Below are 18,591 nucleotides of genomic sequence, written 5' to 3'. Positions count from 1 at the left end.
ATTTTTTTGTTTTTTCTACGGGTTTCTTTTCTGCTGGTCGGATTAGCGCTGGCCTTGCATGGGAAACGGGTTTAGAGAAGATATCACGAAAAAAATTGTATAAATGAGATACCTCAGATTTTGATATTATCATATACTTTTCTACTTGTAATTTGTGTTTAGGTATAGATTCGACATATAGATGGGTGTCCCAAGGTCGTTTTCATAACTCGCACATAACATGCACACGAAGACCGAGCGTATGTATGTAGGTACTGTGGTATATTTGGATATACGTAGTTCTTTCCTACATACATAGACATCCCCTATCCATGCTCTGTTCGATGCCAGCGGCGCTATCCCAGCGCAATTTGAAGATTTGCAAAGCTTTGATTTTGTCTATTTACCCGATTTTCATCTCTTTCGCGGAGGACCAGGACAGACATAAGAGCTCAGAAAAAGAACTCTGTCATCTTTTTATTAAACAAAGACAGAAACACAAGGTACCAACTCCGATTTGATCATGGAATCAATGAAATGAGAAAATCGTGGACCGGAGGGTCATCCCATTCCGTATGCGGGACTTGGGGGATTCGTCCCAAGTCTTTTCGCCTCGTAAACACATACACACGACGCATCCCAACATTCTTCACCTCATCCTCTCTTTACTTCCGCGCTTGCTCCCGCTCAACCTCGTACATGAAGTCGAAGTATGACTTGTCGAAGTGGTGGACACGAACGTAACCGTCCTCACCACCGGAGGCGTATGCGGTGCCTGCGGGGTGAACATCGATAGTGTTAAGGGGACCGAAGTGGCCACGAACGCGGCCGCACTCATCTTCAAACACCTGAGTAACAATAATATTAGTATGTGGCGAGTTAACTCACTCGAGCGCATATTTGGACTCACTTTGTGGTAGAATCGAGCTTCGAATTTACCCTGGCGGGCGGAGGTGGTGGTGACATCCATGGCGGCTTGACCACCACCAAGGATGACGAATTCCTTCTTGGGTGTCACACTAGCAGTGTTGAGAGGAGTGTCGGAGATATAGGTCTTGAGGATGGCGAGGTTGCGGGAGGACAGGAGCTGCATGTTATTAGCGGGGTTTGCCTTATAGAATGATCTGCAAAGGAACATACCTTGGCTGACTTGTCTTTCGACGCGGTAATGAAAGACAGACGATCGGGTGCGAACTGAATGTCGGTTATTTGGCTATCGAATTCGTGGATTTGCACGTTCTCGAGTTGATCTCCAGACTAGAGATGGCATTAGCATTCCACGCCCCTCAAATCACCCTGATAGAAACATACCTTAGGATCATACTGGCTGACGCTGCCATCCTCGTGCCCCGCAATGATGTACTTGGACAGGAAACTCCACCCCGCCACGGTGGCCTTGCTCTCCTCGCAAACGATGGTCAAGGTGGGCTCGGCGGCCTGCGCGCTCAGGTTTTCGCCGTAGCTGATATCGAGAACTGCGATAGTACCATTGAAACCCATGCGCTTTTCCGTCACTGCCAAAAGTCTGTTTCCATCGGGGGAGAATGACACGCGCTTGACGGCTGTCGAGAATTCCCACACCTTCACACACTCGCCGGTCTTGACGTTCCATAGACGCACGGTGTTGTCTGCTGATCCGGTTGCAAGAAGAATGGTGTTGGGGCTGACGTCGACTGTCCAGACAGCACCCTGGTGGCCGTTGTAGGTACCGAGACGCTCGCCATTGGCGGACCACCATGCGCACACAATCTTATCCTTCGAGACGGAGAAGAGGAGATCGCCATCGCTGTTGAACTTGATCTGGGTCAGGGACCGCTCCTGTTGTTATAGTTGGCTGCGGTCAGTCTCTGTGGATCCAGCAAGTTTTCGAAGAAGTTAACGCACATGGCCGGAAAGCAAAATAGGCCGCATTTCGAAGGGTGAGGTGTTAGAGTCTTCGAGATGGAGTATCGGAGGGGAAAAATCTGAGACGCTCGGCTCAGAAGGGGTAAGGCGGAGTGGCTTTTTGGGGGGTCAACCTCGTCAACCTCACTTTCTTTGACTAGTGAATTTCATCGCACACTCGGCCCTCAATGCCAAGCCTTATTCGGACGCTAATATAATCCGCGTTCCGATATCTCCACGTGATTGCTATCTGGATACCCTAAGCCCTAGCTGGTGTCCCCAAAAAGGTTAACGTGTCCCTGATGACTCATGCGGCTCAGAAAGGCAATTTTGCCTCAGGCAGAGAGACCAGGAGGTGCCCGGGAAACTCCCGGACTCTCCGCATGAGCTTAATCGCAGAAAAAAGAAGAAATGAGGTGAATGTGAGGGGAATATCTCCAAATTGACAGGACTGGCTTTTACCCCAGTGTATCTTTTGAGTGTTGCACGTGAAAGTGAGGCCTAATTGTTGATTTCTTTTTCGCAACGCCGGAGGGTTCGCCCCAAACAAGCAATAATTCATGCCATTCGTCCCCGCTGCCCTACCCCGCTGCCCTTTTTATCTCCAAGTGCATGCGGGCACCCTCCGAAATCTTCCTTTCCTATCTCGTTCTTTTTTCCATAAGTATTCCTCTGTCCACGGAGTCAGAGGACTTCGTTCATCATCCGTCAGGTCTCTAGTGAAGGTCAACTTTTCTCCAATTAGCCCCGCTATCTCACCTTTCCGAAAGTTTTCCGGGTCAGCAATGGCTGCCGCCAAGATTGATGGCACTGCCATCGCGAAGAGCATTCGCCAGGGCTTGAAGTCCGAGATCGAGCAGATTCAAGCGACCAATCCTAGATTCAAGCCAAACCTGGTTATCTTCCAGGGTAAGCTTGCCCTTCTTCGAGCATGATCAAGGGAGTGTTGGATACTAACATGATGATTCTATCTAGTCGGCAGTCGATCGGATTCTAGTTGGTCTATCTACAAACAGCATGGAGAAGGTCTGTCGGACTAATGTCACTTAGGTACCTATGTGCGCATGAAGCTGAAGGCCGCTCAGGAGGTACGACTTGCTATTTGGGATATTCGGGACATTATCTGACCTTATCCACCAGGCTAATATCATCTGCACCCTGATCAACGTTCCTGAATCGAGCACCGAGCTGGAGCTCATCCAAGAGATCACTAAAGCCAACAATGACCCCGCGATCCACGGCATTCTCGTTCAATTGCCCCTCCCAAGTCATATGTCTGAGCATGCAATCACGTCGACTGTTGCAGATGAGAAAGATGTCGATGGTTTCGGCGCAATCAATATCGGCGAGTTGGCTAAGCGAGGCGGTCGCCCGTTATTCACTCCGTGCACGCCTCTGGCGGTTATGGAACTACTCAAGGCAAGCGGCGTAAACCCCGCCGGCAAGGAGGCAGTGGTCCTGGGACGCAGTGACATCGTCGGCAGCCCGGTCAGCTATTTGCTTAAGAACGCCGATGCCACCGTTACTGTCTGCCACTCAAAGACACCGGATATTGCCCGCATCGTGAAGACCGCTGACATCGTTGTGGCGGCCATTGGCCAGACCGAGCTTGTGAAGGGCGACTGGTTGAAGCCCGGTGCTGTGGTTATTGATGTTGGTATCAACTACAAGCCTGATGCCACCAAGAAGTCCGGTGAGCGACTGGTCGGCGATGTGGACTTTGAGTCTGCTGCCCAGGTAGCCTCACAGATCACTCCCGTCCCCGGTGGTGTTGGCCCAATGACTGTGGCCATGTTGTTGAAGAACGTGGTTCATTCCGCCAAGGGCTACTTTGAGAAACAGAAGGACCGCCACGTCACCCCTCTTCCTCTTCGCCTACAAACTCCTGTGCCTTCCGACATTGCTATCTCGCGGGCTCAGTACCCCAAGCCCATCACTCAGATTGCCACTGAGGTCGGCATCGCCCCTCATGAGTTGGAGCCCTACGGCCACACCAAGGCCAAGATTAGCCTGAGTGTGCTGGATCGCCTCGCCCACCGCCGCAACGGAAGATACATCTTGGTCTGCGGTATCACACCCACTCCTCTCGGTGAGGGCAAGTCCACCACCACATTAGGTCTCACTCAAGCACTTGGTGCCCACCTTAACCGCATTTCCTTTGCAAACGTCCGACAGCCCAGCCAAGGTCCTACGTTCGGCATCAAGGGTGGCGCCGCTGGTGGAGGCTACAGTCAGGTTATTCCTATGGACGAGTTCAATCTCCACCTGACGGGCGACATCCACGCCATCACCGCCGCGAACAACCTTCTCGCTGCGGCTATTGAGACTCGCATGTTCCACGAGTCCACCCAGAAAGATGCAGCTCTCTACAAGCGTCTTGTCCCTGCTAGCAAGGGCAAGCGCGAATTCAAGCCCATCATGTTCCGACGCCTGAAGAAGCTGGGCATCGAGAAGACTAACCCAGACGATCTCACTGAGGAGGAGATTGCTCGTTTTGCCCGCCTTGATATTGACCCAGAGACCATCACTTGGCGCCGCGTTCTCGATGTCAATGACCGTCACTTGCGTGGCATCACTGTCGGCCAGGCTGACACCGAGAAGGGCCTGTCCCGCGAGACTGGCTTCGACATTTCCGTCGCTAGTGAATGCATGGCTATTCTTGCCTTGAGTAACGACTTGGAAGATATGCGTGAGCGACTGGGTCGTATGGTGGTTGCCACTTCTAGAAATGGCGACCCCGTGACCTGCGACGACATTGGTGCCGGTGGTGCCCTCGCCGCTTTAATGAAGGATGCCATTAAGCCAAACATGATGCAGAGTTTGGAAGGCACTCCTGTTATGGTGCACGCTGGTCCCTTTGCCAACATTAGTATTGGCGCCAGCTCCGCCATCGCCGATAAGCTTGCCCTGAAGCTTGCCGGTACCGAGCCTGATGAGGATCATGAGGCCAAGACCGGTTTCGTGGTCACTGAGGCTGGATTTGACTTCACAATGGGTGGTGAGCGCTTCTTTAACATTAAGTGCCGCTCCTCTGGTCTGGTTCCGGACACTGTCGTTATTGTGGCTACTGTCCGTGCGCTGAAGGTTCACGGCGGTGGCCCCGAAATCAAGCCCGGCGCCCCTCTGCAGGAGGTTTACCGCACCGAGAATGTGGATGTTCTCCGCCAGGGTTGTGTTAACCTGCGCAAGCACATTGCCAACGCCAAGCAGTACGGCGTCCCGGTGGTGGTCGCGATTAACAAGTTCGAGACTGATACCGACGCCGAAATTGCTGTCATCAGGGAGGAGGCGATCGCTGCTGGTGCTGAGGATGCCGTCCCTGCCAACCACTGGGCTGAGGGTGGAGCCGGCGCCGTTGATCTGGCCAAGGCTGTCATGACCGCCAGCTCCAAGGAGAAGAACTTCCAGCTTCTCTACGGACTGGATGGTACTATCCAGGAGCGCATTGAGCGCATTGGCCAGGCCATGTATGGTGCTGAAAAGGTCGAGTTCAGTGAATTGGCCCAGAAGAAGGTCGACACCTACACCAAGCAAGGGTTCTCTAACTTGCCGATCTGTATCGCCAAGACTCAGTACTCACTCAGTCACGACCCAGCCCTCAAGGGCGCCCCCACCGGCTTCACTGTGCCCATTCGGGATGTTAGATTGGCTGTGGGCGCTGGATACCTGTAAGTTTTTGTTCCCGCATTTTGTGGAAACTGTCACGCTAACATAGCTATAGCTACGCCCTGGCTGCCGATATTCAGACTATTCCCGGACTACCCACTGCCCCGGCTACCTTAACGTCGACATCGACACCGAGACTGGCGATATCGACGGGTTGTTCTAGGGTACAATATAGATAAGGAGATATTTTTGGAGCTTGCATATACCACTGTTCGAACTTCGATTCTTCAACACATACGATAATTGGGGTCTGATCGGACCCTTAGATGGATATTTTTCAACACCGCGCAATCCGGGGCAATTGGACACGTGAAATTCATTTCGATATATTATTTCATAATCAATATATTTTTTTTCCCACTGGATATATTAAATCGTACAATTCGGTTGGAGCTTTTCCGGGGTCAAAAAGGGAGGGCCGGTCAAGGCCGGAGTTGAGCTCCGTTCTCCGGGAATCGCTCTATCACCGTAGGCTTCTTCAGCGGGTCGGTTGATGGAGCTTTGATGGAAAATTTTAGCTGATAAAGGATTAGACCGGTGAGTCAGTTGACCTTGAAAGGAGAGATTTAAAGAAACAGAGACATCCACGTGAAATTCCCATTGAAAAACATTCCAAACCCTTCAATATCTCCAAATATCTCGTGACTGTCCGGCTTCGGCGCTTCTTTTTGCGGAGTTGTTATTAAGATCCCCAACCTCCATTGCACCGGACAAGGCTTTTTCCTCCTCTACTCTCCATTTAACTATCCAGTCTCACTGCTATTCGGTAATTCTCCCTTTCCTATTTGCCTTACTCATCTTATTCCGATCAATTCCCGCCTTGCCGTGGACCCTTTACCCCCAAGTCCCGGAAATCGCATCTTCTTTCTACCCTTTCTCCGGGAAATTTCCCGACTCCACACTTTCCTTTCTGCCGAAGCTCATTCCCTCGGTTGTAAACCAGCGAGTGAGGCGACTTACTTCCCGCTCAGCCAAACAGAAACCGCGAAGTAGGCGCTGACGTCCTTAGGATTCCACGATGAACGCTCTCCGGTCCAGTTCCGCAGTCGCTCGTCGGTCCCTTGCGACCCCTCCTGCCCCTCTCTCTTCTACCTCTCGTCTTATTTCTTCCTCTTCTTTCACTTCTTCACTTTCTAAGAGATCTATCTCCTCTACCTCCCTCTCTCAACGAACTAATCGAGTTGCTGCTTCTTCCCGCTGGTCCGGATCGATCCCTTCGTCTATCACTCAAATCCGCACTATGGCTTCCGAAACCAAGATCAAGGTCAAGAACCCTGTGGTCGAGTTGGATGGTGATGAGGTATGGGAAATCCCTCTGCTTTTATAGTTCGAAATTTCAATCAGCCTGTTTCACAAACCCGCATATTCTCGTGCTTGGCTGGCGCGTTTTCGTCGAAAACGCGGGAAATACGGGGAATATCGCGATAATTCATGTGTCAATCGGCTTCCCCAAGGCTTTGAAACTCATCCTTGACATGTGCTAACCGGATGATCTTCGTGAACATAGATGACCCGTATTATCTGGCAAGAAATCAGAGAAAAGGTAAGCTTATCGTCCCCTTCTCGCCCGGGCCAGACCTGCATGATCGCCGCCGTTGCAGGTGCATGCAGTGAAGACGTCACAATCCATACCGGCCCGGTTACATGCTCATACTAATTGGCTGGCTATAGTTGATTCTGCCTTATCTCGATATCGATCTCAAGTACTACGATTTGGGTATTGAGTACCGTGATGAGACCAATGACCAGGTCACCATCGATGCCGCCGAGGCTATTAAGAAGTACGGTGTTGGTGTCAAGTGTGCCACCATCACCCCCGATGAGGCCCGTGTTGAGGAGTTCAAGCTGAAGAAGAGTAAGTTCATTAAGCTCTGCAGAAGTCCGTTTTGTGTAACGGCAAAAAGCTAACCATTTCTAGTGTGGCTTTCCCCCAACGGCACCATCCGTAACATCCTGTGAGTAAATTAAATCCGATTGGCTCCGACCATTCACTAACGGTCTATCTAGTGGCGGTACCGTGTTCCGTGAGCCCATTGTCATTCCCCGCATTCCCCGCCTGGTCCCTGGCTGGACTAAGCCTATTATTATTGGCCGTCACGCCTTCGGTGACCAGTACCGTGCCCAGGACCGTGTCATCCCTGGCCCCGGTAAGCTCGAGTTGGTCTACACCCCTGCCGGCGGTGAGCCCGAGCGCGTTCAGGTCTTCGATTTCCAGGGCGGTGGTGTCACTCAGTGCCAGTACAACACCGATGAGTCCATCGCTGGCTTCGCCCACTCCTCCTTCAAGATGGCCCTCATGAAGGGTCTTCCCCTCTACATGAGCACCAAGAACACTATCCTCAAGAAGTACGATGGCCGCTTCAAGGACATCTTCGAGGAGATCTTCCAGAAGGACTACAAGAAGGACTTCGATGCCAAGAACATTTGGTACGAGCACCGTCTCATTGACGACATGGTTGCTCAGATGATCAAGTCCGAGGGTGGCTTCGTCATGGCTCTTAAGAGTGAGTTTCCATCCCACGTTGGTTTATTAGATCTTCTCTAACACACGTGTTTAGACTACGACGGTGATGTCCAGTCCGACATCGTCGCCCAGGGCTTCGGCTCTCTCGGTCTGATGACCTCCGCTCTGGCTACCCCGACGGCTCTGCTACGAGTCTGAGGCCGCCCACGGAACCGTGACCCGTCACTACCGTGAGCACCAGAAGGGTAACGAGACCTCCACCAACCCCATTGCCTCTATCTTCGCCTGGACCCGTGGTCTCGTCCAGCGTGGCCAGCTCGACAACACCCCCGAGGTTGTTACCTTCGCTGAGGAGCTCGAGCGTGCCTGTGTTGACGTCGTCAACGAGGAGGCTATCATGACTAAGGATCTGGCTCTCGCCTGTGGCCGCAAGGACCGTGAGTCCTGGGTCACCACTGGCGAGTACATGGCTGCCGTTGAGCGGAGGCTGAAGGCCAACCTCAAGGCTCGCCTGTAGATTGTTTTCCCATTTGCTGCAAAATTTGAGATACTCCCGTTTTAGAATCCCTAGCGGAAAGGCATTGGCCTGGCTTTGATTGGTCATTTTTGTATAGTTTGCAATCGAATTGTCATTCTGTATACTTCTATCGTAGGCTACTATTTTCGCAACTTTATGCTTCTAGACTTGTTTGAGGCGCTGTCACAGTCTACTAATGCCCACCTCAGATATCCCGACCTCAGAGTCCATCTTCAGAATTTGCGTTCCATTAGCCCGGCTCTACCACTCCTTGCCTACCTCACTTCCACCTGGGTAAATATAGTGCTCCTTTGTAGATTCCACATAACCCTCACACGTCCAGATCGGAGCATCAAATATTTCGTTTATACCTATGATAGGATGGAAACGTCGCCGACGCCACAATCCACTTGCAGAGCCAGAAAACCACATACTCAAATTTAGCGTCTTATGGATAATAACTCGGAGCACATCCTCAATAGGGAAGTGATAGTTTCCCCCGGGGCCGAAATACCAACGTCCAACCCTAAGCTAGAAAGCACCCACACCGGTGTCCCAGGTATAATCAAACAACCTTGGAAGGATCTTCAACGATTATGTGATCTCTGATCTCATTTGCCCTGGTTACTTTCTCCAGAGTTACGGGCTACCAAGCAATCATTAACACTTTGAACCAATTGCAATGTGAGCCGGATGCGTAGACCCCACAACTTTATTAGGACAGCCAATCATCTCTTTTTAACTTTAGTTAGCCGTCGACCTAGATCGAGGTCTTGACGCAAGTGGTTATATCAGTTTCCTAATGCGGCGATTTTCTCTTCTGTCTTTTTGATGGCTGGCTCAACGAACATGGACGGAAAACTCATTGGAAGACAGGGGCATGGGTGTGAAGTCCTTGATTCTGCGGATCTGACTGTCAAAACTTTATCTTCGTTACAGGGTTTTGGCGTGAGATGTGTGTGGGTTAAGGGAGTCATTTTTTTCTCTTTTTTGTTTTACTTTCTACTTGGGATTAAACTTCTTTTCTTGTTATACTACAATTCCGCCTCAATACTCACCTGCAGTGTGGTGGCACTGTTCCACTGCATTCCGTTCAATGCAATGACATACGTCTAAAGCTTTCGACTAAGATTTTGTTGTTATCCTTAACATTGATCAATTGTTTGTCTTTGCCGATCGAATGTACGTCGTGACCATCACGTCGGTCTTTACCGGCCTGGCGGTTTTGGTTGTCGCCCTCCGGCTATACACCCGGATCTACATGGTGAAGGCTCCTGGGCTAGATGATTTGATTATATCATGTGCATTGGTACGTACATCTATATGCTAGATATACCGCGAGGACATACATCTCTCAGATGAGGTGACGGAACCCAATGCTAATCACCTATCACAGCTCTCGGACCTGGCATTGTTTGCCTGTATACTTCTTGGTAAGTAGTCCGTCCCATCAATGCCTTATTAGTATACATTTCAATCTAACAAGTCCCTCGCAGAACGAAAATATGGCATCGGCATCCACTCGAGCAAACTTTCCGAATATGACCTCCAGCACCAACTATTTGTACGAAAGGAAGCCCTCCTGCTATCAAACCATGGGGAGAACAAGTAACTAATGGAAATCAACCACAGTGGTTATGGCTTTCGGTCCCTTTCTACAACATGACCATGGTCTTTGCCAAGCTCTCTGCCCTTACGCTCTTCGCCCGTCTGTTCCGTCCCCTGTCCCTTCCTCTTAACTACCTACATCGTCATGGGATTACTCGTCATCATAGGTCTATGGACGACACTGAGCGGATTCTTCTTCTGCGTTCCTGTCCACGCCTTCTGGAATCCCTCCGAAGACGTCCGCCTGGCAAAATGTCTACCTGCCGCCCCTGTCTGGTTCACCAATGCGGCACTCCAGACATCTACTGATCTGGTGATATTGGTTATGCCCATGCCGCTATTGTGGAAGTTACAACTACCTAAAAGGCAAAAGTGGGGAATACTTGTGGTTTTCAGCCTTGGAATCTTGTAAGTGGAAATACATGGCTTGTCATTGATCTTGGGGACAACGCTGACTGTTCTTATAGTATTATTGGCACTAGTTCCGTTCGCTTGTATCCATTAAGCGTCATGGTTGGCGGAGGAGACTTTATCGGTAAGATTGTAGATCCCTTTACACTCTGCAAAATAAAAATTGAACGAAAATGCTAACACACTAACAGAGGAAAATGCCCAAGCAGCCCTCTGGTCCTCCCTAAGAGGGAAACGTATCCATCATCTGCATCTGCCTCCCACCACTCCACCCGCTCCTCTCCCGCATCTTCTCATTCTTCTTCCTCCCTAGACCGATACACTCCAGAGCCTCAAAATGTCACTCCAGTAGAACGCAGATGGCTGAGCCTCTCAACCGTGATGACGGGATATGGTGCAACGAACTCTTCACTCCCGGACCGGCGAGTTACTGCACTAGTATTTCCAAGGTCGATACGAATGAAGAAGACCACGAGAATGGGGAGGGGATTCGTGTTAAACGGGAGTTGAGGATGCAGTCTGATACTCTTCCTTCCCCTGTTATCAGACCTCATTCGGCGAACGGTGCCCATCCAGATATGGGGGAAGGGGCGGTGGCAGCAAGGAGTCATACTGCGCCTGAGAATCCTTGCTCGAATTCTAGTGTTGAGAGGGATTTCGGGGATTTCGAGTTCCCGGACTATAGGGAGAAAATGAATGCTCCGATTTGAATTTGCCGGCAGTTGGGGGTGTATATATGTTCAGCAACATCAAACGCTTGTGATGTAATTGCATATACTGATGATACAAATGACGATATTAATCTGATAAATTGGATCATAGTAGGTCGAGTGCACGTAGAACATTTAGAAAGCATGATATTTATGTAGCATTCTGTTATACCCCCGCCGTCGAGCCGAGTGGCAAAGACTTACATGGAAACGCATTAAAAAACAAATCACTATATATAGCTGCCTGGATGTCTACCTCTAGTGCTGGACAAATCAAAGTCTTGCCCGCGAGCGAATCTTCCCCTGCATAGCCTGTTCAATCGCCTTGGCCACAGCAACACACTTCTCTTCACCAAACCGTCCCCCAACAACCTGTATCCCGACAGGCATCCCCTCCACCAGGTTAATATCATCTAAACATGAATCAGTATCGTACGGAGAGAAAGCTCTCATGTTGGATGTACTCACACTGCTGCTTATTAAACCTGTCACTATCATTCCTCGGAACATGAGCCAGCCACTCTTCATCCGGAACATCCTTCGTCCTCGAGGCAGTCGTCACAGGCACTGCTAACGCGGCATAGCCAAGGAAATTCCAGATACTGGTGTAGCCCACATATGCACTGGACTTCACCCACGTCCACGGTTTGTATCCCACCCATGCAGTATTGGGCATGATCAATGCGTCAATATCGGATGATATCCATCTATCGAGATATGCCGACTCGAAATTGTATTTGTCCGCATTGAGCTACAATATAGGTTAGCAGGTAGCAACCGAACCATGGTGGTCCCCTCACTTGGTGCGTTTGACTGGTAGTCAAAGTATCCTCAGGTTTACCAACGAGCATACCCTCAATAAGCGGCTCGCCCGTTTTCTCTATCTGTCTTCGACAGCCCTCGCCGCCATCGGAAAAGATAGCCTTTGCCCAGAGCTCATATGCATAACTATGTGAGGAGGCGTCCCACTCAAACACTGAGATTTGTTAGTAGATGGTCCGCAGTAGCCACTGGGAGAGGATGTCAGTTATCATACCCTCGTGTCCCGCCGCTTTCAGCGCCTCAATAACCTCACGCATGGCCCTCGCAATCGGCGGCTGAACCATGACAACACCATCATCAACCAGAAACCCGATCCTCAACCTCTTTGCACCAGGAGAAGCTAATTCCTTCCTCCACGCGACAGGTGCAACATGTTGATCAACCTCCCACGGCCTCGCCTCCGGCAATACTTCCATATACCTCTCAATAGTCGCGAGATTACAGGCCATAGGCCCAGCAACAGACCTCACGATATCTTGCCCAGGACTGTAAACCATCCAAATCAGCACTTTCTTGTTCATATTGCTCTTCCTCTCCACCACACAACAAAAAAAAGAGGTAAACTTACTTCCCCCTCTCATACGGATGTCTCCCCGGACTAGGCGACAACCCATAAAGTCCACAAAGCGCAGCAGGAATACGAATCGAACCACCCAGATCCGTACCAATACCAAGAACACTTCCACGCGCCGCAATAAGCGAGCCTTCGCCGCCAGAGCTCCCACCGGAAATTAGTTGACGGTTGAATGGGTTGACGCACTGCCCAAAGACGTGGTTGTACGAGTCGGACATCATCATTGATTGTGGCAGATTGGTTTTCACGTAGAGAACGGCACCGAGACGGCGGAGTGTGCGCGCTACGGATTTGTCTGCTTCTGCTGGGTTGTTGGTGAGGCCGACCCAGCCTGGATTTGATTATTGTCAGTATGTGGTGCATACATACAAATACCTGTACATGAAGAAATGGGTGTTTTCCTCTTAGCGGGTGTGATTGATAGGAAGGTGGAAGGTGATTACCGATCGAAGTGTCTACTCCTTCAACGGAGAATAGGTCTTTGATGGATACTGGTAATCCATGTAGAGGGCCGACAGTCTTCCCTGTCTTAGCGAGGTAATCGTCTAGTTCCTGGGCGACGGCAAAGGCCTGCTCGAAGAAGATCTCTGTACAGCATGTTGTAAGTTGGTGGGCGAGGGCCGCACGTTTAGCGAAGACTCTAGTCAGCTTCAGGGACGAGAGTTCTCCGGATGAAAGCTTGCGAAGAAGGGCGGCGATATCAGTTTCTTCTGTGAGGGCCAGTTCCTCTGTACTAAGAATGCGGCCAAGATATGCCAGAGCATTCGGCGCTGATTCAATGGAGGGAACGGGATGTAAGCGCCATTCGGGGGGTATGAGGGAAAGCTGGTCTGCGCGCTTTTTAGCGCAACGGTCTTGGTACGAGGTAGCCATGGGGAAATTTCTATGCTTATAGTGGAAATATAAAAACTACGAAGATACAAAGTCAGACCCTAACAGGATCATTTATAGATGTTCAAGACCAACCAAGTACATGTAGATAAGAAGTGTGATGCCTTACCCGATTAGGAAGGCAACCTAACCGACGCTAAACCCCACCCCGCATATCCTCCACCTCCGCTCGCACTGCGCCTCCGCGTCCGGATAACGGGGGAATTCACACGACTGGCAGTTGCGCCAGTAGCCTCGGATTATTTCACACTGCCGTTCTGTCGAGGCACTCATTCCTATCAGGTAGGCAGGGGTAGCTAAGTGCACGTAGAATCTCGATGTAGAAGGGATTTCCGCGATAGCGTGGCAAGTCCGGTCCACCATGGAAGAGACTACATTGGAATGATAGGTCGACGCAGAGGGGTCGCCGCCCGTAGCCATTCCCGCGCGACTGAATGCCATGATTGCCGCGGCCCCTCTATACACGGTCGTCGCAAGATTGCGATCCGTCGAGTCACCCGCATTGAGCTGCAGAATCTGGGCTAATGCTCGAGCACTAAGGTCTATAGCGCGGATCCCATTGCTGTCGCGGTGTTTCGCAAGATAAACAAATAGATCGAACGTGTCTGCTGGACATCCGACTGAGTCGAAGAAGCCAGCAGATAAGGTCTCGCGATGCCAGTCCTCGAAAATTAATGGACTTTCCCTGACAAGGGCACCTGTAACATCAAACCATACTAGATAGGCGAGGACATCGGCTAGACCGGATATTTCGCCGCAGAGGTCGTCGAGATCGGCCTTGTGTTGGCAGTGGAGATCTAGGAGCGAGCGCGCGCCTTGGAGATGGCAATGCCAGTTGCCAAAGGATCCGCAGCATACTTCAAACATGGCAAAAGTGGCGATTCCGAAGAGCGCAATTGGGTGTGCGGACTGGATAACCTGGCTCAGGTTTGTCAAGGCCACTAAATGTGACTGGAGGGACTCTTTATTGTTTGCATCCTGGATGCGCGAGCGGGCAAAGCTTAGCGTGCGTGAAATCAGCTGAATTCCCTCTTCTGGGATGTCGCGGCTGCTAGATTGGATTTGTTGGCAGAAAGCGTCCAGGAGGTCGATGAAGCCGTATAGGTTGATAGATGCCGACTTGTAAGATTCAACATTTGGTGTCTCTTCATTGGGGATCTGTGATGAAGTGCCTTTTGGCGGTTTCGGCTCCTTCTTATCATCTACCCATACAACTCGCTGCGGATAGTTGCATGCTTCTCCACCCTGGAGACAAGCTTGACATCGGGGTCGGTTTAGGTCACATTTGATCCCTCGGACTTTACAGCGACCACAGTCTCGGTCATGCCGAATGCCACGGGGCTTTTTCACTTTCATAGTGTGTGTGAAGATACCTGGTTTGGAAGGCTATCAACTAGCCCTGTATAGTGCGGGGGTTACGGACACTTGCCCGATTAGTCTTAGGTGGAGCTCCTTTGGGGTTTTTGGGGTCAATCTTTCATATCTTTAATGTCTGATAAGGGAGGAGTCAGTACTGTATGTAGTGATGTCCCTGGAAAGTGGAATACTCTGTTCAATTCTGGTTGGGTTCAACAAGTGAAGTACAAGCGTTGTAAAGGAAAGTGAGAGACAGTTCCGAATAGCAAAAGGAAACGACAGGCACAGTCATTAATCAGTCGAAAAAAGCAAAATGACCTAGTTAAAACAAAACCTCGCGGGAAGGAAGAATAGGAAAAGGAACGTGAAGGCCAACGAGAGACATTCACCGGCCAGACATCAGCCGAGAACAACAAAATGACCGAACCCAAAAAAGGGCAATTTGGAACGACCGGAGACATAGCCAGACCCAGCGTAAACAAAATGGGAAGGAAGGACATCTATCTAGTATAAACCAGTACCCAGCCAAAGTAAACTTTTGTGAATAGTACCAACAATCAAGACAGTGAGTGATACAGCCCCATGATGTCCTTTACAGACCACTCGTCTTTCTCTTCGATTATGATTCAGTGCTTGCACATACCCGGGCTCCAATTGGGGACCCGCATCATGTTTCGATATGGCTGCTTGCCACGGTCAGATTGCCTTCTGCGTTGCATCATGCGCTCACGTCGATCGCGTCTCTTGGTAGCCGAATTCACTTGCTCTGGCTTCTCCATTGGGATCGCTGCCTGTGCTGATTTGCGGGCCTTCCTTTCTTCTGCGCGTCGACGACGCAGTACAACCTTTCGACGATGCTTTGAAATAACCCGGATGGAGGAAATCTTGGAAACCTTGGAGACCCTGGAGACCCTGGAAAGCTTGGAAGTCTTGGAAGTCTTCGACATCTTGGAAACTTTCGAAACCTTTGAAATCTTTGAGTCCGAGATCTGAGACAGACTCTTTGCCTCTGCGACACTGATGCTTGCATGCAGGCTGCTTCCACGCGAGAGCCTTCTTCTCCGCATTCTCTTCATTTGCTCGATGGCAGCAACCGTCAGAGATCGAGTAGATGCAACGCTTCCACTTTGCATTGATGCAACGCTTTCGTTTCGCAAGGATGCAACGCGCTGGGGCTTTGCAAACGATCCAGGACCATGTGCATGTGGGTAAGGAGAATCGGGCCTTCGAGCGTTCGCGGAGTTGGCCACGGAAAGCGGAGGACTGCCAACTCCGACTGCACCAAAGACCTGAGGAGGAACCGAGTTCTCGAGGCTCATACGTCGTTTCGAGCCAGCCTGGTCTGGGGCTATATCCGGATACTGCGAATTCACGTCGACCACACACATTCCAACAAAAGGTGTCTGGAGGATCGCACTGAAAGGAGGCTGCTCCAAGAAGTGGTTTGGGGAGTCGCGATGGAGCACAGTAGGCAAGGACACAGTATCATGGTGTTGGGCATTTGGCGAGGCGTGTTGTTCGTGACAGTCTTTGGACGAGGCGGCATTACTGGCTGCCACAGAAGAAGCTTCTCGTTCAGAGACACTCTGGTGCAGCGAGTCCACGCCATGCGAGCAGTGATGACAGACAACATCATACTCACCTTCTCGTGGTATGAAGGTCATTGACGCCGGGTACATTCCCATATACATGTCAGGGGCCCAGTTGCAAATCTCCAACCAAGAAGGCAACTCGTCAAGTGGAATCAGAGGTGTCCAAAACCCTCCAGGGCGCAGAATGCAAAATTTTGGCCGTGGCCGGGCAAGAAAGGTAGGAGGGGGTGGATGCGAAGTTTGGACGAAGACCGGAACTGGGGTAGTATACTGCATGTTGAAGAGACTGGAAGAGTATTGAATGAATGTAGTGGAACAATGATTGTATAAGTAAAAGAGTGTTCGATGAAAGAATGTATGGTCAGAAAAGGAAGAAGAAGGAAAAGAGGAGGGAAAAGGGGGACGATGGAGTTTTGTTGATGTGCAGTGGTTCTGAGGAAGGAGCAACATGACAGGAAGGAACGGGGATGGGCCAGATGTGGACAAACGGAAAGAGCGAAAGAGTCTCATAAAGGAATGGGAGATATACCTAGGTAGTCACTTAATGTGGCTTCAAGTCCTCGATTGATGTCAATTTGGAATGGGTTGGTCCATCTGATTTGTCGCAGGTAAATTCTAAACGGGTTGCTCCTTCGATTCAACAACCTGAAAGATGCGCAGCTTGTTGATTACATCTGCAAGTTTGTATTTCCGTGAAGATTCGAGGGAAATATAAACGTGAAGAATGTGTGATATATTTGAACTGATCCTAAGATATACTCTATCTGAGCTAATTGGTACGCATAGTGCCGGCCAGTGACTGCTGGCAGATAAATGGGAATACTTCAGAAGGGAAGACCTCTATCCAAAGCCGGGGTGTAATGTCCGGTCTTGTCCTGATTGCTAGAGAACATATATACTCAAAGTAAATCAAGGTCAAAGATGCGTCTGTTTGTACATTTATGTGCGTAGTTCGTTATAGGGACAGCCGCACACCGTATTCTTCGAATACTTGTCTTGGTTTCCCATCGTGCCACCTAATGAGAGTGACTTCCTGGTCAAGTTGACTCAATAAATACTACTTGGGCATATGGTACATGTCTATGTAGGTAACTAGTTAGGGCTATTTTCTCATTTACACTTCCAAGCTTCGTACTTCAGAACGTTATCTTATCTTATCTTATCAGCACTTCCAAGCTATCAGCTCGGAGGCAAACGACATCCGAGGTGCTACTCTGGCAACCTAGCGTTGCACGCAACTTCTCCTCAGACTCTTCCCTGCTTATCTTCATTCCCTCCTCAACCCCATTCCTCCACAATTTCAAACATTTACCAGCAAACCCCGAATCCATCATGACGACCCTCACAGACCCAACCAACGCCACCCGCGCAACCCCGAACATCCCCATCGAGAAAGCAACCCTCCACATCGGCAGCTCAACCTTCATCAGCGCGCCCTCCCAGGAAGTCTGGGCCGCACTCATAAACACCTCAACCTGGCCGAGCTGGAACGCCTTCGTACCACGCGTAACCATCCGCTCCCAGCCAGACCCAGACCCATCCCCATCCACCTCCGCACCGGACCCAACACCAACACCAACGCCGGCACCGGCATCAACCACCCAATCCTCAAACACAAACCTATCCCCAATCCTCCAAAAAGGAACAAAATTCACCTTCCACGTCCGCATGGACCCAACCTCCACCAAGCCCCAGCCTTCAACAGACGTACACCTCCTCATAAGCGAATTCAGAGCGCCGAACGCAGACACCGGCGAAGAAGGCCGTATCGTTTGGCGCGCTGACCCCGATGCACCGGGTGCGCTTTCGCCATCACTTTTGACAGCTGAGCGCGTGCACGAGATTACGGCTGTTGAGGGCGGGACGGAAGTGCGGAATTGGGAGGCACAGGTTGGCTGGTTGGTCTATGTGGTGCGGTGGATGTACAAGGCTAAACTGCAGGCGAACTTTGAGATGTGGGTTGCTGATTTGAAGGGATTTGTTGAGGGTGGCAGCAAGACCGGTTCTTCTTGATGAACTCGGGTTGAAACAGTTGCCCTGCGAGCTGGGCTGTTCACTCGTGATGTAGCCGCTGCAGGATCCTACTATCCACTACCTTCCGAGTGTGCAAGGGAGCA

The 18,591-nt window shown here is 50.6% G+C and overlaps 9 protein-coding genes across 9 annotated transcripts; 5 read left to right on the top strand and 4 right to left on the bottom strand.

Moving 5' to 3' along the window:
* Positions 1-449: 449 nt before the first annotated feature.
* Positions 450-1,925, bottom strand: tif34 (translation initiation factor eIF3 subunit i). Its single transcript, XM_057296079.1, has 5 exons — positions 1,864-1,925; positions 1,291-1,797; positions 1,120-1,236; positions 890-1,066; positions 450-827 (listed from the first exon to the last, which is right to left on the bottom strand). The coding sequence occupies exons 1-5, from the start codon at positions 1,888-1,890 to the stop codon at positions 645-647; spliced, it is 1,011 nt and encodes a 336-aa protein (XP_057143961.1). The 5' UTR covers positions 1,891-1,925; the 3' UTR covers positions 450-644.
* Positions 1,926-2,648: 723 nt separating this feature from the next.
* Positions 2,649-5,708, top strand: N7519_009305 (C-1-tetrahydrofolate synthase; the record flags this gene model as incomplete). The annotated part of the gene is made up of 5 exons (XM_057296078.1): positions 2,649-2,772; positions 2,839-2,859; positions 2,914-2,951; positions 3,004-5,531; positions 5,585-5,708. The coding sequence occupies 5 exons, from the start codon at positions 2,649-2,651 to the stop codon at positions 5,706-5,708; spliced, it is 2,835 nt and encodes a 944-aa protein (XP_057143960.1).
* Positions 5,709-6,547: 839 nt separating this feature from the next.
* N7519_009304 (uncharacterized protein) lies at positions 6,548-8,510 on the top strand (the record flags this gene model as incomplete). The annotated part of the gene is made up of 7 exons (XM_057296077.1): positions 6,548-6,829; positions 7,037-7,072; positions 7,201-7,384; positions 7,448-7,484; positions 7,537-8,033; positions 8,088-8,185; positions 8,235-8,510. 7 exons carry the CDS (start codon positions 6,548-6,550, stop codon positions 8,508-8,510), a joined length of 1,410 nt encoding a protein of 469 aa, XP_057143959.1.
* A 1,180-nt stretch (positions 8,511-9,690) lies between these two features.
* On the top strand, positions 9,691-10,842 carry N7519_009303 (uncharacterized protein; the record flags this gene model as incomplete). The annotated part of the gene is made up of 7 exons (XM_057296076.1): positions 9,691-9,819; positions 9,907-9,943; positions 10,007-10,074; positions 10,143-10,227; positions 10,286-10,526; positions 10,586-10,653; positions 10,721-10,842. The coding sequence occupies 7 exons, from the start codon at positions 9,691-9,693 to the stop codon at positions 10,840-10,842; spliced, it is 750 nt and encodes a 249-aa protein (XP_057143958.1).
* Positions 10,843-10,888: 46 nt separating this feature from the next.
* On the top strand, positions 10,889-11,239 carry N7519_009302 (uncharacterized protein; the record flags this gene model as incomplete). Its single annotated transcript, XM_057296075.1, has 1 exon — positions 10,889-11,239. One exon carries the CDS (start codon positions 10,889-10,891, stop codon positions 11,237-11,239), a length of 351 nt encoding a protein of 116 aa, XP_057143957.1.
* Positions 11,240-11,512: 273 nt separating this feature from the next.
* N7519_009301 (uncharacterized protein) lies at positions 11,513-13,508 on the bottom strand (the record flags this gene model as incomplete). The annotated part of the gene is made up of 6 exons (XM_057296074.1): positions 11,513-11,652; positions 11,708-11,990; positions 12,040-12,215; positions 12,276-12,547; positions 12,630-12,966; positions 13,079-13,508. The coding sequence occupies 6 exons, from the start codon at positions 13,506-13,508 to the stop codon at positions 11,513-11,515; spliced, it is 1,638 nt and encodes a 545-aa protein (XP_057143956.1).
* Positions 13,509-13,652: 144 nt separating this feature from the next.
* N7519_009300 (Zn(II)2Cys6 transcription factor) lies at positions 13,653-14,882 on the bottom strand (the record flags this gene model as incomplete). Its single annotated transcript, XM_057296073.1, has 1 exon — positions 13,653-14,882. The coding sequence occupies one exon, from the start codon at positions 14,880-14,882 to the stop codon at positions 13,653-13,655; it is 1,230 nt and encodes a 409-aa protein (XP_057143955.1).
* Positions 14,883-15,508: 626 nt separating this feature from the next.
* On the bottom strand, positions 15,509-16,750 carry N7519_009299 (uncharacterized protein; the record flags this gene model as incomplete). Its single annotated transcript, XM_057296072.1, has 1 exon — positions 15,509-16,750. The coding sequence occupies one exon, from the start codon at positions 16,748-16,750 to the stop codon at positions 15,509-15,511; it is 1,242 nt and encodes a 413-aa protein (XP_057143954.1).
* A 1,056-nt stretch (positions 16,751-17,806) lies between these two features.
* Positions 17,807-18,487, top strand: N7519_009298 (SRPBCC domain-containing protein; the record flags this gene model as incomplete). Its single annotated transcript, XM_057296071.1, has 1 exon — positions 17,807-18,487. The coding sequence occupies one exon, from the start codon at positions 17,807-17,809 to the stop codon at positions 18,485-18,487; it is 681 nt and encodes a 226-aa protein (XP_057143953.1).
* Positions 18,488-18,591: the final 104 nt, after the last annotated feature.

The sequence above is a fragment of the Penicillium mononematosum genome (genome assembly GCF_028829835.1).
Source record: "Penicillium mononematosum strain IBT 11891 chromosome Unknown utg000005l:1.0-9366267.0:1.0-9372171.0, whole genome shotgun sequence".
In the NCBI taxonomy this organism is placed as follows: domain Eukaryota; kingdom Fungi; phylum Ascomycota; class Eurotiomycetes; order Eurotiales; family Aspergillaceae; genus Penicillium; species Penicillium mononematosum.
The sequence above is the reverse complement of the archived record's forward strand: the minus strand, read 5'-3'. Positions and strand labels throughout refer to the sequence as shown.